We start from the raw sequence: 17,243 nt of genomic DNA on the forward strand, positions 1-17,243 counted from the left end.
CGCACTCAATCATGGCGACAGGGCGCCCTCCAGCAGGAGCCCGGCACCGGACGTGACGTAAGAGTCCACAGAAGCGTGGGCGGGGCTTGTTCTACTGGAAGTGGAGAGGTAAGAAGAAAATAACACTGCGGGAAACTACAAGTCCCAGCATACTTCTCCTATCCTGTAAGTATCGGTACTGCGCGATCAGGACGTTACGGGATGCTGGGACTTGTAGTTCTGCAAAGACATGCTGGAGAATGGTCCTCTACCTGGATGTGTGGCGCGCCAATCAGAGCGCTGCTTCATTCTCCGAGAGAAGTGAAAGCAAGGATCTGATTGGCTGTAGAGGAGCCCACTGCTTACCCATAGCAACCAATCAGAGTGCTGCGTTTATTCTGCATAGAACTGCTGAGAAGTGAAAGCGAGGATCTGATTGGTTATAAGGGAGCATGCTGGGTAATGTAGTTGTGCTCCAGCAGGGGAAGCACATGTGGTGGAGCGCTGCTCTGGGGCCCAGCTGACATCTGGTATTGGTCACTCTGCGGGCCCCTATATACCAGGAGGCTGGCCCCTTAAATCCATGGGGTATTGGGGGAGGCGGCCATACTGACTGTTTCCTTCCCCATTTTGCAGGTCTCCTCGGTGCAGGATGAACGGCCAGGCTGATGGAGAGGTGGATTATAAGAGGAAGTACAAGAACCTCAAGCGCAAGCTCAAGTTCCTCATCTATGTGAGTCCAGCGGGGGCCGGGATGAGGGGTCCCTGGAGTCAGGGAAGGGATATCGGGGTACCCCGTATGCTAAGCACAATAATGGCTTCTCTCTATATAACACCGCCTCTGAGGTGCTGCAGCATCTGTGGCCCCTGAGTGATAGACAGTGGGGCCCCCAGGGATTGGACAAGTACACACAGTGATGAATCCTGTAGTGCTCAGGGATGTTCTACCCCACCCAGTCACATCCGGAGCTGTATTCACCATTCTGCTGGAATCCCAACATACACTGAAAGGAGTCCAGCACATTGGACAGATGCTGATGAGACGGCAGCAGAATTGTGAGTTCAGTTCTGGAGTATAGTGCAGGTGGTGAGCTATGGGAGTCTTGTGTCTTTGTATTTAGGAGCAGGAATGTTTCCAGGAGGAGCTGCGGAGGGCCCAGAGGAAGCTGCTCAAGGTGTCCAGAGACAAGAGGTAATGGCAGAGCACACAGCAGAGCATTGTGGGACGGTGGGAGGTTACACACAGCACACGTCTCATGTCCCGCCCCTCTATTCTCTCCGCCAGCTTCCTATTGGACAGAATCCTTCAGTATGAAAACGTCGATGATGACTCGTCAGGTGGGTGACAGGAGGGACAGTTGAGGGTCCAGAGTGAGGGAGGAATAGAAGGATCATTATGGAGGGAGGGATGGCAGGAACACTATGGAGGGAGGGATGGAAGGAACACTATGGAGGGAGGGATGGAAGGAACACTATGGAGGGAGGGAGGGATGGAAGGAACACTATGGAGGGAGGGAGGGAGGGATGGAAGGAACACTATGGAGGGAGGGAGGGATGGAAGGAACACTATGGAGGGAGGGAGGGAGGGATGGGAGGAACACTATGGAGGGAGGGAGGGATGGAAGGAACACTATGGAGGGAGGGAGGGATGGAAGGAACACTATGGAGGGAGGGAGGGATGGAAGGAACACTATGGAGGGAGGGAGGGATGGAAGGAACACTATGGAGGGAGGGATGGAAGGAACACGAGGGAGGGAGGGATGGAAGGAACACTATGGAGGGAGGGAGGGATGGAAGGAACACTATGGAGGGAGGGAGGGATGGAAGGAACACTATGGAGGGAGGGAGGGATGGAAGGAACACTATGGATGGAAGGAACACTATGGAGGGAGGGATGGAAGGAACACTATGGAGGGAGGGATGGAAGGAACACTATGGAGGGAGGGAGGGATGGAAGGAACACTATGGAGGGAGGGAGGGATGGAAGGAACACTATGGAGGGAGGGATGGAAGGAACACTATGGAGGGAGGGATGGAAGGAACACTATGGAGGGAGGGATGGAAGGAACACTATGGAGGGAGGGATGGAAGGAACACTATGGAGGGAGGGATGGAAGGAACACTATGGAGGGAGGGATGGAAGGAACACTATGGAGGGAGGGATGGAAGGAACACTATGGAGGGAGGGATGGAAGGAACACTATGGAGGGAGGGATGGAAGCAGGGATGGAAGGAACACTATGGAGGGAGGGATGGAAGGAACACTATGGAGGGAGGGATGGAAGGAACACTATGGAGGGAGGGATGGAAGGAACACTATGGAGGGAGGGATGGAAGGAACACTATGGAGGGAGGGATGGAAGGAACACTATGGAGGGAGGGATGGAAGGAACACTATGGAGGGAGGGAGGGATGGAAGGAACACTATGGAGGGAGGGAGGGATGGAAGGAACACTATGGAGGGAGGGAGGGATGGAAGGAACACTATGGAGGGAGGGAGGGATGGAAGGAACACTATGGAGGGAGGGAGGGATGGAAGGAACACTATGGAGGGAGGGAGGGATGGAAGGAACACTATGGAGGGAGGGAGGGATGGAAGGAACACTATGGAGGGAGGGAGGGATGGAAGGAACACTATGGAGGGAGGGAGGGATGGAAGGAACACTATGGAGGGAGGGATGGAAGGAACACTATGGAGGGAGGGATGGAAGGAACACTATGGAGGGAGGGATGGAAGGAATACTATGGAGGGAGGGATGGAAGGAGGGATGGAAGGAACACTATGGAGGGAGGGATGGAAGCAGGGATGGAAGGAACATTATGGAGGGAGGGATGGAGGCAGGGATGGAAGGAACACTATGGAAGGAGGGATGGAAGGAACACTATGGAGGGAGGGAGGGAGGGATGGAAGGAACATTATGGAGGGAGGGATGGAAGGAACACTATGGAGGGAGGGATGGAATACTATGGATGAAGCTGCAGACCCTTGTGAGTCGCGTTTCTGGTTCTTTCCAGAATGAGTAACTGAGTGTTCTTGCAGATTCTGATATGACGGCTTCTTCAGAGAACAGCGACACGGAGGGAGGACGTGATACCAGCACCCCTACTGCCAAGAGGTGAGAGCAGAGGGACGGCACATGATCACATGATGTCCTGCCGCTCACAGCTGAGGGTTTGTTACACTTGTAGTAAACACCAAAACCTCTGTCCTGATTATTTGTTACAGTTTGTCAGGATGTTGATGCTCATCAGGCTGGGGGGGGGGGTCACAAAGGTTATGTATGGTTTCAATCCATCTCTGTAATGTCTCTTGCAGGAAGAGGAGTCCATCAGCTGGGCCGGCTTCCCCTCCCCCGTCCTCCTCCTCGGGCCTCTCGCTGCATACCTCCGGGGGCCCCTACCTGAGTGCAGTGAGTATGCTGACGTCTGTGCAATCACTTTGCAGCAGTGGCTGAGTACACTTTGTGATAGTCTCTTCATCTCTGGCAGCAGGACATGGTGGGAGTTGTAGTTTCTCATGCTGTTGGGGGGTGGGGTGGCTTTACGGCAGCCATATTGGTGTATGTATATTACGTGTGGCATTACTTCACTGTATGGCGGCCATATTGGTGTAGATTACGTGTGCCATTACTTCGCTGTACGGCGGCCATATTGGTGTATGTATATTACGTGTGGCATTACTTCACTGTATGGCGGCCATATTGGTGTAGATTACGTGTGCCATTACTTCACTGTATGGCGGCCATATTGGTGTAGATTACGTGTGCCATTACTTCTCCCCCTCCTCTCTTCTCCCTCATCCCATTTCATGATTTGTGTTTTCTCCCCTCCACCCTCCCTCGTTCCATCAGATGACCTCACCCCCCTACACCCCGTTCCCCTCGGAATATCTGGCTCCTATCCCCAACTCCACGTCCCCCAAACCCGAACGAGTCAAGAAAGACAGAAAGAACCGCGGGGTTAAGCCCAGGAAACCTAAGGTACCGGAGAGACGAGCTGTGTGTGAGCGTGATCTGCCGGCTGCCATCACACCTGTCTAACCTCCTCTGTTCCCTCTACAGATGGCGCTCAGCTCACCCTCCGGCGTCCTGCCCTTCAGCCCCCGCTCGTCTGGTCTGCCCCCGCTGTCATCATCCAGCAAGCACGCCCCGCCCCCGCCTATCCTCAGCACTGTGCCACAGCAGATGTTCAGCGATGGAGGGGAGGGCAGTGGAGAAGAGGGGCCCCTGGATGGAGACGAGGAGGACGACCTGGTCATAGATATACCTGAGTAAGGTGGATGGACTGTGCCAGCCAAGAGGCCTAACCCTCCGGTGCGGGGCTCATAGCATTGGGATGGACTCTCATCATAATGGACCCCCTGCCGAGCAGAGACCCAGTCATGGGATGTCCTGCATTGTGAGAGATGTAGTATTGGCATTAAAAACTATAACTGTATAGTAAACGACATCTCCTGCAATGCAGTGAAGAACCGACCTCACAGTGCCCTATGTGACACTGCATTATGGGAAAAGTATAGATACCGCCCATCTCTTACAATTCTCATAGTGCAGTGTAACAGTTGGTGCATGCTGGGAGTTGTAGTTTTGCACCAGTTGGAGAGTCACAGGTCGGGGAACATTGCATTTAATGATCCTGATCTTGAATGATCCGACGTAATTATAAACCTTTCTGCCTTGTGGCTGCTGGCTGTATATGTGTTTGGCAGCCATGATGTTGTTGCACACACGGGGCCTGCAGGATTCACCGTCCTTCTGCATCGTCCTTATTCTTCACAATGAATCTTTTCACATCATGGAGTAGTAACAGGTACATGCGGCTTGTAGCGCCACCTGGTGTTAGGTGAGAGGTGCTGCACCGATATGACATCTCTGGTCTCTGGAGTACTCGTCTATGATACGGAGCTTAGAGGGACACCACCATCACCGGATATATGGACATGGAGAGGAAGGAGCGCTGCACCTCACACCTATGGCTGACACTAATGCCTCTCGGCTACATTTAAAAACCAAAGCCAGAATGTTGGTTTATAATTTAATCAAATTATATTTCCCCATGTACCACGTGTAGGGCTCCTGGTTCACATGAGTCTCTACAATAACTCAATACTGTGTCAGTCAGAGACCGCTAACCCCGCAAAGCGAGCACAAACAGGGAAGGGAGGCCATAGAACGGCCCTGCTACCCCACTGTAACAGGGCCATTCCCCAAGGGCAATATGGTTTGATCAATTTATATACCAACATCCTGGCGTTGGTTTTTAAATGTAGCCGAGAGGCATTAGTGTCAGCCACAGGTGTGCGGTGCAGCGCACCTTTTTCTCCATGTCCGTACTATCACCGGATATAAAAACTTTTGAAAAAAAATTAATATGTGATATGATAGTCCTCTGTAGTAAACAATAAAGTGTGGCCTGCTCTCATGATGTCATCCATCCCGTCTTGTGTCTGAATTGTTAGTCTGGGGCAGTTTTCTCACGTTTTGCGCTTGGCCACCTTTGTTCTCCAGGGTGAGAATGGTAAAAAGGTTTGCAACCATTTTCCCACTCCTATTTGTAATGTCTCTTGAGGATAGGAGGATAGAGCTGGACTTTACATAGATGGCCTGCATGTCTCCCTAGTGCTCGAAGCCACATTCAATCCTTTGGGCCTGAGGATCAGTTGAGGGAAAAATCCTCCCTCCATTTTACAAAATAAAGGAAAAACGAAAATCTATGAACAGAGGTATTGTGGACATCGCACCCGCTCTTCTCCCCCCCCCCCCCCCCCTCCAAACGCGGACATTGGGGTCCCACATCTCCTGTGATTTCTGCCCATGGTTTCTGTCCTTGACTGCTGTTCCAGTTCCAGCAGGAGTCCTGCCTTGTTTCAGCCTGCCTGCCTACGAGTCTCCACCTGCATCTCACCCACTGCCACTAGCAAGCCAAAATAGGGGTAACGACCTGCGTAAATTCACAGGCTTTCCTGGTTGCATTCCAGAGTGTGTTTTAGGAGATGGCACGTGCATCTTCTATGGAGTTCCCCTGCTCACAATCTGCGACAGGGGAACTCTTCGATGGGTGACTATGCTATACATTTCCGCACGCTGGTAGACAAATTCGACTGGAATAACACTGCCCTAGTCGCCACCTTCCAGAAGGGCCTTTAAAGTCGCGTGAAGGATGTGCTTTCAAGCTGAGACCTCCCGATCTCTCCAAATTACTTGAATTATCTGGCCACCCGATTTGACTTCTGGTTCTCCGAGAGAGAGGAGGAGGTCCGACAAGAATGTGAGCTGAACCGTCTTCACCGCACATTCTGGCTGGTGCCAGCTTTCTGGAGGCCAGCTGCTCCTGTGTCCTTGCAAACAACCGAGGAGCCAATGCAGGTTAAGAGAGTTTCTTTGACGCCTGAAGAAAGAACTTGTTATTGGGTGCAGAACCTGTGCCTCTATTGTGCCAGCCTCGACCCTTTCCGCCTAAACTGCTCTCAGTGGCCAGGAAACTCCTAGGTCCGGTAGGAGAGGCCTTTCCTAGGTGTATGTGCTTCCTGTCCACGATTTTTTTTCCCCGATAACAGTTTTCACTCCATCTGGTTGGCGATTCCAGTTCACTGCCTTCCTGGATTCCGGCTCTGCAGGCAGCTTCATCGCTGCGTCCATGGTGAAGGTGTGGCCAAACCTCTGACCATATCCTCCGTCAGTGGTGAGTCCCTCAGTGATGTCCTTCACCGGACCGAACCGGTGACCCTTCAGCTGCTTTGTCCTGCTCTTCAGCTATCTTGCTGGGTCTACTTTAACTGCAGCTCAATGCCCCAAACCTAGACTGGAAGACCGGGGAGATCTTGTATTGGGGACCAGAATGCCCTAACTGCTGTCTGAAGACTCCTCAGTTTCCCTCGTCATCACCAGATTCCTCCAAGCCGTTGCCTGGCCTTCCGGCCGAATACCGAGATTTGGCGGATGTCTTTTCTGCTAAAGAGACTGATACGCTGCCACCTCATTGCCCCCACGACTGCACTACAGACCTCCTGGTGCTACTCCTCGTGGTAGGGTGTACCCCTTTCTGTCTCGGAGACTGAAGCCATGTCTGCCTACATTAAGAAAAACCTGCAGAAAGGCTTAATCTGTAAGTCCACCTTACCAGCTGGTGCAGGTTTCTTCTTTGTCCAGAAGCAGGACAGGTCCCTTCGGCCTTGTATCAACTATTGTGGCCTAAACACGGTTATGGTGAAGAAACATTATCTTGCCACTGATCTCTGAATTGTTTGTCTTCGTGAAGCCCGGATCTTCAAGAAATTGGACCTCTGGGGCGTGTATAATCTTATCAGAATTTGTGAAGCCGACAAATGAAAGACCGCTTTTAAAACCAGGGTGGGGCACTTTAAATACCAGGTCATGCCCTTCGGTGTGTGCAACGCCCCAGCGGTCTTCCAGGAGTTTGTCAATGACGTCTTCCGGGACCTCCTCTACACCTGTGTCGTTTTGTATCTGGACAACATAATGATGATCTATTCTTCAGACTTGCTGACCCGCGTGACATGTCAAGTGCTGCGTAGGTTTAGAGCCAATCGCCTGTACGCCAAGTTGGAGAATTTTGTGTTCCACCAGTCTAACCTTCCCTTCCTTGGGTACATTGTCTCAGATCATGTTCTGCAAATGGATCCGGCAAAGCTCTCAGCAGTTCTCCAGGAGGCACGCCCTGTTGGCATTTGAGCTGCCTCTTCGGTTGGAGCCGGGGCAATCCTCACCAAGAAGGACTCATTAGAGAAGACTCTACAATGCGGCTTCTTCATTGGAGATCAAGAGCGTCATCTCCTGAAGGGGGTGAAATATACGATTAACATCTTCACAGACCCGATTCAATTTTGTCATCCACTTCCATCCGTCAGAAAAGAACGTGAAGGCTGAAACACTCTCATGGGCCTTTGGCGTCCCCGGACAAGAAGACTCTTCTTGCCACATCATGCCATCTGACTGCCTAATGCCAGTCACCACCTCTGTTCTTCAGAATGTTCCCCCGGAAAGACCTGCATGCCCTGTTCTCCGAAGGAGAATTCTAAATTGGGGGTCATTTTTTCTTGATTGCCAGGCACCATATAGTCCTTAAGACTGGGCAACTGATCTCCTGTCACTACTGGTCGCAGAGTCTATCCAAGAATGTCAAGGACTATGTGGCACAAAACAAGTCCTACCATCAAAGACCAGTCGGCCTGCTTAAGCCTTTTCTTGTTCCAGACTACCCTTGGGCACATATAGCCATGAAATTTGCTGCGACCTTCATTCTTCTGCAGGCAATACCGTCATCTGGGTGGTGACAGACCAGTTTTCCAAGATGCCCCTTCCCGGTCTGCCTTCTGTTCCTCGTCTGGCCAACCTGTCTTTCCAGCACATCTTCCGCTTGCATAGACTACCGCAACATATTGTTTTGGACAAAGGACCTCAGTTTGTCTCAAGGTTTTTGTGTGCTCTCTGTTCCCAGCTCCTGGTCAAGTTGGACTTTACTTTACATTATCATGCTGAGACCAACGAGCAAGTTAATAGAATCAACCAGATTCTAGGGAGCTATCTCTGGCATTTTGTCTCTGCCTGCCAAGACAACTGGTCTAATCTGCTTCCCTGGGCAGAGTTCTCTTACAACCACCTGGACTCAAGCTCCACTGGCAAGTCACCATTCTCTATTGTTTATAGTCAACACCCTCTTCCTCTGTTATCTCTGTCTACTTCCTCCAAAGTACCAGCCGTGGACAAATTGGTAAGAGATGTTAAGTTAATTTGGGAACAGACATGCCAATCCCTGATTCATGCAACCGGTTGGACGAAGGCCCAGGCAGACAAGAAGAGGAGTCTTGCTGTAACCTTCGCTTCCTGTGACAATGTTTGGCTAAGTATGTGCGACTCAAAATCCCCAGTTACAAGTTGGGTCCACGGTTTCTCGGACCATTCACGGTGCTGAGGCGCATCAATCTGGTAACCTATAAACGATGTCTGCCCTCAGCATGCAAATCCCAAACTCCTTCCACGTCTCTCTCCTGAAGCTGGTAGTCCTTAACCGTTTCTCTAGGAAGACCATCTCTCCTCCAAAACAAGTAGTATCTTCTGACATGTATACTGTCAAGGACATCTTGGATATGAAGATGGTCAGAGGGACACAGTTTTTCTTGGTTGACTGAAAGGGTTTCAGCCCACAAGAAAGATCCTGGGAACCTGAAGCCAACATTTTGGATCGGGATCTCATCCAGAAATTCCTGCAGGCCCAAAAGAGGGGAAGGCGAAAGGGGGGGAGGGTGTACTGTTGGAGCTGTGGCTGCGTCCCATGCCCTGGGGGCGCCTCACTGCTCTGTGGTGCTGCATGCTGTCTTCCCAGTGGCGCACGTGTCCCCGCCTCGAAGGGCGCAAAAGCTGACTGTCACAGATTTAAACGGACAGTATGTCCCTTATCAATCTAGCTCTTAACACCTCACTATAAATCTCAGCCTACTCTTACCCTAGTATTTGAGCCTCTGAATGCTTCCCATTAAATGTGTGGTCCCAGCTCTCCCGTGATTCCTGCCCATGGTTCCTGCCCATGACTGCTATTCCGGTTCCAGTCGTGAGTCCTGCTGTGATCTAGCCTGTCTTCCTACGAGTCTCCAGCTGCACCTCGCCCGCCGCCAATAGCAAGCCAGAACAGGGGTAGTGACCTGGGCGTCACCTGTCGCAGGAAGTCCATCCTGCCTTGCGGTGGCCACTGGTGAGGACCAGTGTCCCCTTAGACTCTGCTCCTTAGTGCAGCTTATGTCATCGCTAGTGGTGGTATTGCGGAAACACAACTCCACTCTATGACGCTCAGTGACATGCAGCTCCTCCTGATCATCTATGGGATGTTCCTGCCCCTTAATTAGAGTCACTGGTGGTACATTCATGTGATTGGACAGGATATGGAGAGGATCGGTGGTAGTTCTGTGAGGCATCAGAGGTTTGTTAGGGAACGCACTGGACTAGTCAGGAAAATACTGGACAGGTCATAAGCACGCTGGACAGGTTGAGAAAACTGGACAGGTCAGGAGCACACTCGAGAGGTCATGGACACACTGGACAGGTCAGGAGCATAGTGGACGGGTTAGGAGCATAGTGGACGGGTTAGGAGCACAGTGGACTGGTTAGGAGCACACTGGACGGGTAAGAAGCACACTGGATGGGTAGGGAGCACACTGGACAGGTAAGGAGCACACCGGACGGGTCAGAAGCACACTGGATGGGTAGGGAGCACACTGGACAGGTAAGGAGCACACCGGATGGGTCAGAAGCACACTGGACGGGTAAGGAGCACATCAGACAGGTCAGGAGCATACCAGACAGGTCAATGATATGGTTGTGGAAAGGTCTGAGGCTTTAGATTATAAATAAATCTCCCAAACTATGACCATCTATTTGAGCGCTGTTCAATCCATCATCTGAAAATGGAAGGAGTATAGACCAACTGCAAACCTACCAACCCATGGCCGTCCACCGCCCACTGACAGCCCAGACAAGTAGAGACCTAAGTAGCGAAGCAGCCAAGAGGTCTTTCGGTACTGAAGAGGAGCTGCAGAGATCACAGCTCAGGAGGAGGATTTGTCTATAGGACACTAGTAGCCATCTACCCCACACATCTGTCCTTTATGGTTGGCTTCCACAAACCATGTAGTGGGCACAGCAAACATGGAAGAAGGGGCTGTGATCACATGAGACCAAAGATGAACAAAGGGGATAGGAAGATTGATGAATCTATATACAGGGAAATCCTGGAGGAGGCAGCAACAAAAACTTGGGACTGGGGTGGAGGTTCAGCTTCCAGCAGGACAACAACTCTCATTATCCGTCCAGAGCTACTATGACCTGGGTTACATCACAGCATAGTCATGTTGGAATGGCCGAAAGTCCAGACCAAAATCCCATTGAGAATCACTGCTCACAGGCGTCTCCATAGGCTAGGGACAGACCCAAAGACTTGTAGGTGGTCCTACTGGTAGAGACAAACCCCGAAGACTTGTAGGTGGTCCTACTGCTAGAGACAGACCCCAAAGACTTGTAGGTGGTTGTGCTGGTAGAGACAGACCCCAAAGACTTGGTGGTCCTGCTGGTAGACATACCCCCCAAAAACCTTGTGTTTGTACTAATCGTAGTGCTAAGAATTTTGGGTTGATCTCTGCTGCTGTCATCCATTTTAGGGGTGTTCTCTGCTGTTGTCTAGGTGTTCTCTGCTGTGGGAAGTTGGGATTCTAAACCTATATAATGTAGAGTCGGGGTAGTACCCAGCTGTGACCTGTAGATGGCAGGCAAGCAGCAGCAATAAACCAGGTCACACAGTCCCCAGTCTTTATGATAGAGGACTCTCCAGCTCTGTTCTTGTCTTCCTGATCTCTGCTTGCTGTCAGTGATCAGGAACAATATAATTTACATCCAGAGGCTATAACGTTACAGCAGCTGATACATTAAAGCAGATCGGAGCTACCGGTAGACATAGGCCCGGGTTAACGCTCCTACCAGGAAATCACGAAGCAGAGGCGGGGTGGTTGGGATTTTTTGCCTTTATTGAGTGCAGTTATCAGGAGGAGGCTGTGACATGCAAATACGGGGAGCTCCGCCTCCAGCGCATCCCCATCCATACCTGACATACACGACACAAAGCACAGTCACGTGCGGCCCCGCGCTATGACAGCGGGCTGTACTCAGAGAGCCGGCGGCTTCACCCCCATCGCCCGGACCAGTGTGTCCGCTCGTGACCGTCTCACTTCATGAGAGCCCTTTCCGTGTACAGCCCCAGCCCCGTCTCCTCTATGGCCGAGCTCCACGGGGCCTCCATTTTTAAGACTTTAATGTGAAACGTGACAGCAGACAATGGTAATCCAATAGAAACCTGGAAATATCACTACTGTCCCCGTGTGAACCCGAACTCAAGGGGGTGCAAACCAAAGACTGGGTTATCTTGTATATTCACATAGATGTGTGGCGCCCCCCTAGTAAAGTGGGCGCGACAAGATGCCCTAAGAAACTCACCTCCATTACAGGAAGGGAAACCATTCATTTAGTAGAACATTCTAATATGGCAGATATCGGGCTTGGTCTGGGGTTGCCGTGGTAACAGCTACACTGACTTTATGTCACATGACAGGAAGTACATGCCTGATGCTTTCATGGCAACCTCAGAGCAAGCCTGACATCTACATTGATACCGAACCCCTTTTACCTTTGGCCGCCCTTCATCGGAAGTGATAACTGGAGCCGCCATTGTTACATTCAGAGAAAGAGACTCTTTATAATCGGTATGAGGTGGTGTCCACCCATGATGCTCAGCAGCTCCTGCATCATGTGATCACGTGTGCAGCCGTACAGAGTATACAGAATATGGCGGCACGTGCAACCATCATGATTTACCTCCCTGCCCTTAAAGACTTTCTGCTTTCGTCACAAGGCGATTTTCTTTAACCGACACAATTTAATCCCGCCCCCCACACATTGTGGCCCCTCCCACATCGCCAACATCAATTGTTAAAAACCGTGAAACAAAAAGAGTATTTAGTAAAGTTACAAAAGACACTATTTTGCATAAACGCAGTGCAGGCGTGCGAAGATCGAGCACTGACTCTCCCCGCCCCCCGCCCCGTTTTACAAAACAAATCACACACATCCCTGCCCCCAACGTACAAAACGAGAAGTCACAAAACATTGGAGAAAGAAAAAACAAAAAACGTGCAAATAGTGAAGGTGTGAGATGTGTGCATAGCCCAGAGTGACGGGTGTGTGCATAGTCGTGCGCCGTGTATTGCCAGACGCACTTCCTGTGATTGCGTCCTGTCCCGGTGTGTAAGGACCAATCAGATCGCTGCTTTCATTATCTAACCTTCACTGCAAGAAAAGAAAGCTGGGATCTGATTGGTTGCTAAGGAGATTGTGATAGCCATAGCGACCATAGTTACCCAGAGCTCCTCCATTTTGTATCTGCATTGGTTGAAGACGCCATTTTATGCAGTTTAGGCATAAATATAAAAATACGGCATGTGCTATAGCAGCCAATCAGATGTGAGCATTTCACCATGGCCAGTCCCTGGGATCTGATTGGTCATTATGGCCCTTTTCATCAATGATCCGCCATATAATGCAGGGGGCGGAGTCAGTCATGGAGGCGTTTACCACCATCGCTATCGAGCTTATGTGGCCTGGGGGAATATGGCTGTGTGCGCTCCCACCTTGTCAAAGGTTGTCCTGTGCGAAATTTAGAATACTTATACATGTTTGAACATGGCCGCCGAGGTGGGAGAGTTAGAGCCCTATGGTCTGTGTCCTATAGGCTCAAAGGGTTAAGTATGTAATGTGACGCTTACACCCGTGTGATTACCGGCCCGCAGAGCTGACACTCTAACAAACATTTCTGCATTGCCCTTAGCAACCAATCAGATTTCAGCATTGGTTGCTATGGGCAGCAGCGCCAGGTTTCGTTAGCTCAGTCCTCAGGCCTCCATTGTCCTCAGCCGACCGCCTCCCTCTCCCATATGATGGCATTATCCTGACAGAAGCCGGCGGATCGCTTACAGATTAGCGGCGCTCAGCTGTCATGTGACCCGACAACAGCGAGGGCCTAATTAAATCCAATTAGCAGACGGAAATCGCATTAAGCGCCGTCTAATCCGCTGAAAAGACGACACAGAGAAATGAGGAAATGAGCCCTCACCGGGCAGCAGGGAGATGGGGGACCCCAATGCCCAAGCCAAATAATCTGTGGTGTTATAATAACACCCGGTGGAGTCGGCCATTTTGTGACCGTGAAGCCATTTTGAATGCGTCATCCATTTCGTGCTAATTTCGTCCATTTTGTGTCAAAAAATAGATTCCACCATTTTGTGTCGCACCCCCTGGATCGCGCTGCATGTAAGTGAATGGGGGTCGCCCCAACAATCTCCATTTTCTGGACCCCTTTCACTTACATTAGCTGCGATGAGTCAGGGAACGGAAAATATTGCCCCCTGCTGCCCAGTAAGTGGACTACCCAGGGTAGATTTTTAGGGTATTGCGCACACAACACACCATCTGTGTATAGGAAGCGCTGCTCCCTCTGGCCCAGGCTTGCAGATCTGATGTGGGCTTCTCCCAGGATGGTTCTGATTGCAGATTCCCATACGATAAGTTCATAAGTTCATCATAAAGCAGCCATTTTGTAATGGATTTGTGTGGATGTGATGTCGGTATTTACATCCTCCGACTGGTGTTACGTCCCTTGCCCACCGTGAATAAACAGGTAATGTCTTGTTGTAGGTAGACGGACGCATCCGCCCTCTGCCCAGCGTCCATCTTGAATCAGATCTTGACTTTCCACCTCGGACAATGAAACGCGTTTAGTGGTGTGAGTGTGCAGGTGGGTGAACCCCTCCCCCAGGATCTCCGCTTGCCTCCTTAGTCAGTGTAGGTGGATCCTGGAAGCTCATTGGTCAGCGTATGCCAGTGCTCAGCCCTCTGATTGGTGGAAGACAGACACTCCATCCAGTGTTTCAGACACTCTCCTTTGGAGTTCATACCAAGCGTAACTCCTCCTGGAAAAGAGAGAGGAACGTTAACCTTGTGCTTCAACGCCTAACAACCCACTGGGGGGATAAAATATGGTGGTCTATATGATAAGCTTTTTCTCCCAACCATCTCAGCCAATCACAAGCACAAAGGGTCTGACGTGATGACTGCAAAACACAACTATACGTGGGCCCTCTCGAAGAGGCCTTGTCATCATGTATATCAGGTGCAGACGGCCATGTTTAGTCTCACCTATGAAATCATTGGACTTCCCCAGGTCGTAGTCCCACACGGTCACCTCCAGGCTTCTCTTCTGCAGCTCGTTGAGGCCGATCTTATAGAAAAACTCCTAAAAAATGACACAACAATGGAGTCCAACCCCCATTACAAATGGCTACCACCAACATGACCCACACCACATCTTATCCATATACATGTATCAGAGCCCCCCAATTAAAAAATGTCGGCCACCAACGTGACCCAAACCACATCTCTTCCATATACATGTACCAGAAACCCCCCCATTAAAAATCTCGGCCACCAACGTGACCCAAACCACATCTCGTCCATATACATCTACCAGAGCCCCCCATCAAAAATGGCAGACAACAACGTGACCCAAACCATATCTCCTCCATACACATGTACCAGAGGCCCCCCATCAAAAATGGCGGCCAACAACGTGACCCAAGCCATATCTCCTCCATACACATGTATCAGAGGCCCCCCCCAATTAAATATGGTTGCCACCACCGTGACCCAAACCACATCTCATCCATATACATCTACCAGAGCCCCCCCATCAAAAATGGCGGCCAACAACATGACCCAAACCATATCTCATCTATACACATGTACCAGAGCCCCCTCCACCATTAAAAATGTTGGGCACCAACGTGACCCAAACCACATCTCATCCATATACATCTACCAGAGCCCCCTCCCCCATTAAAAATGTCGGCCACCAATGTGATCCACACCACATCTCATCTACACACATGTACCAGAGCCCCCCCTCATTAAAAATGTCGGCCACCAACGTGACCCACACCACATCTCATCCATATACATGTACCAAAGGCCTACCCCCAACTTTTACCTCATTAAATTCGGGGTTCAGCGTCTTCTTCTTCACAGCCGTCTTGTGTTTGGATTTTTTCTCCACATCCGGCTTCAGGTAACTGGAAGAGAAGCAAAGAAGAACATTTTTCAGACACTGATAGGACAAAGTGGACAATTCCTTTAAGGGTAAAGGTTTCCTGTAACATATAAAGGACGTTGTTATGAGCGGTGACAACCGCCATTCACTTTATGTCACCTCCATCCATTAGGACTAAGACCATGTCTTCTCCCCCTGCCCGTCTCCCGTACACCTGACCACTCTCGGGGGACGACATTACTCCCACCTCTCTTCCCACAGCTAAAAATAATTGCCTGCTCCCCTGGGGGACGGAGGCCTCACCTGCACACAGAGCGCTGGGGTCCGTACACACAGCCCAGACACTCAGCATTAGTATCATTGGATGGGGGGTTTCTGGGCAGCGTTATGTTCATATTTTGGACATTATATACTGGTATTATTTAGACTGTATACAGTAGTATTTTCTAGGTACTATGTGGCAGCATTACATAGACTACACAACAGTATTATCTAGGTACTATATGGCAGTAATACATAGACTCTATATGGCAGTATTATCCCAGTACTATATGGCAGTATAATCTAGGTACTATATGGCAGTATAATCTAGGTACTATATGGCAGTATTATCTAGGTACTATATGGCAGTATTATCTAGGTACTATAAGGCAGTATAATCTAGTATTAACTTGGCACTATATGATGGTATTACATGAGCTGTATATGGCTGTATTATCTTGGCACCATTTGACGGTATTACATGAGCTGTATATGGCTGTATTATCTTGGCACCATATGACGGTATTACATGAGCTGTATATGGCTGTATTATCTTGGCACTATATGATGGTATTACATGAGCTGTATATGGCTGTATTATCTTGGCACTATATGATGGTATTACATGAGCTGTATATGGCTGTATTATCTTGGCAGTATATGATGGTATTACATGAGCTGTATATGGCTGTATTATCTTGGCACTATATGATGGTATTACATGAGCTGTATATGGCTGTATTACCTTGGCACTATATGATGGTATTACATGAGCTGTATATGGCTGTATGATCTTGGCACTATATGATGGTATTACATGAGCTATATATGGCTGTATTATCTTGGCACTATATGATGGTATTACTTGAGCTGTATATGGCTGTATTATCTTGGCACCATATGACGGTATTACATGAGCTGTATATGGCTGTATTATCTTGGCACCATATGACGGTATTACATGAGCTGTATATGGCTGTATTATCTTGGCAGTATATGACGGTATTACATGAGCTGTATATGGCTGTATGATCTTGGCACTATATGATGGTATTACATGAGCTGTATATGGCTGTATTACCTTGGCACTATATGATGGTATTACATGAGCTGTATATGGCTGTATGATCTTGGCACTATATGATGGTATTACATGAGCTATATATGGCTGTATTATCTTGGCACTATATGACGGTATTACTTGAGCTGTATATGGCTGTATTATCTTGGCACCATATGACGGTATTACATGAGCTGTATATGGCTGTATTATCTTGGCACCATATGACGGTATTACATGAGCTGTATATGGCTGTATTATCTTGGCAGTATATGATGGTATTACA

General features: G+C 49.7%; 2 protein-coding genes across 3 annotated transcripts in view; one reads left to right on the plus strand and one right to left on the minus strand.

The window, feature by feature from the left end:
• INO80E (INO80 complex subunit E) lies at positions 1 to 5,400 on the plus strand. Of its 2 annotated transcripts, none has more exons than XM_069984580.1 (8): positions 1 to 108; positions 616 to 712; positions 1,101 to 1,171; positions 1,265 to 1,317; positions 3,020 to 3,095; positions 3,296 to 3,389; positions 3,831 to 3,959; positions 4,041 to 5,400. In XM_069984580.1, the coding sequence occupies exons 2-8, from the start codon at positions 632 to 634 to the stop codon at positions 4,251 to 4,253; spliced, it is 717 nt and encodes a 238-aa protein (XP_069840681.1). In that variant the 5' UTR covers positions 1 to 108; positions 616 to 631; the 3' UTR covers positions 4,254 to 5,400. The 2 variants fall into 2 exon arrangements, with proteins under 2 accessions (XP_069840681.1, XP_069840682.1); XM_069984581.1 differs by having other exon boundaries at positions 72 to 165.
• An 8,777-nt stretch (positions 5,401 to 14,177) lies between these two features.
• DOC2A (double C2 domain alpha) overlaps positions 14,178 to 17,243 on the minus strand; it is a 55,136-nt gene continuing 52,070 nt past the window's right edge. Inside the window, exons 9-11 of the mRNA XM_069982267.1 lie at positions 15,577 to 15,658; positions 14,730 to 14,826; positions 14,178 to 14,503 (exon numbers count right to left, since the gene is read on the minus strand). Of these exons, the coding sequence (XP_069838368.1) occupies positions 14,367 to 14,503; positions 14,730 to 14,826; positions 15,577 to 15,658 (316 nt within the window). The 3' untranslated portion in view covers positions 14,178 to 14,366. The remainder of the gene's footprint in view (positions 14,504 to 14,729; positions 14,827 to 15,576; positions 15,659 to 17,243) is intronic.

The sequence above is a fragment of the Dendropsophus ebraccatus genome, chromosome 9 (genome assembly GCF_027789765.1).
Source record: "Dendropsophus ebraccatus isolate aDenEbr1 chromosome 9, aDenEbr1.pat, whole genome shotgun sequence".
Classification (NCBI taxonomy): Eukaryota; Metazoa; Chordata; class Amphibia; order Anura; family Hylidae; genus Dendropsophus; species Dendropsophus ebraccatus.

What these genes read in the sequence shown, in the direction of transcription:
- INO80E (XM_069984580.1), top strand. Translation starts at nt 632, where the DNA reads ATGAACGGCCAGGCTGATGGAGAGGTGGATTATAAGAGGAAGTACAAG. An exon ending in AAGGTGTCCAGAGACAAGAG is followed by an intron (nt 1,172 to 1,264) that starts GTAATGGCAGAG and finishes TCTCTCCGCCAG; the next exon opens with CTTCCTATTGGACAGAATCC. An exon ending in AGCACCCCTACTGCCAAGAG is followed by an intron (nt 3,096 to 3,295) that starts GTGAGAGCAGAG and finishes TGTCTCTTGCAG; the next exon opens with GAAGAGGAGTCCATCAGCTG.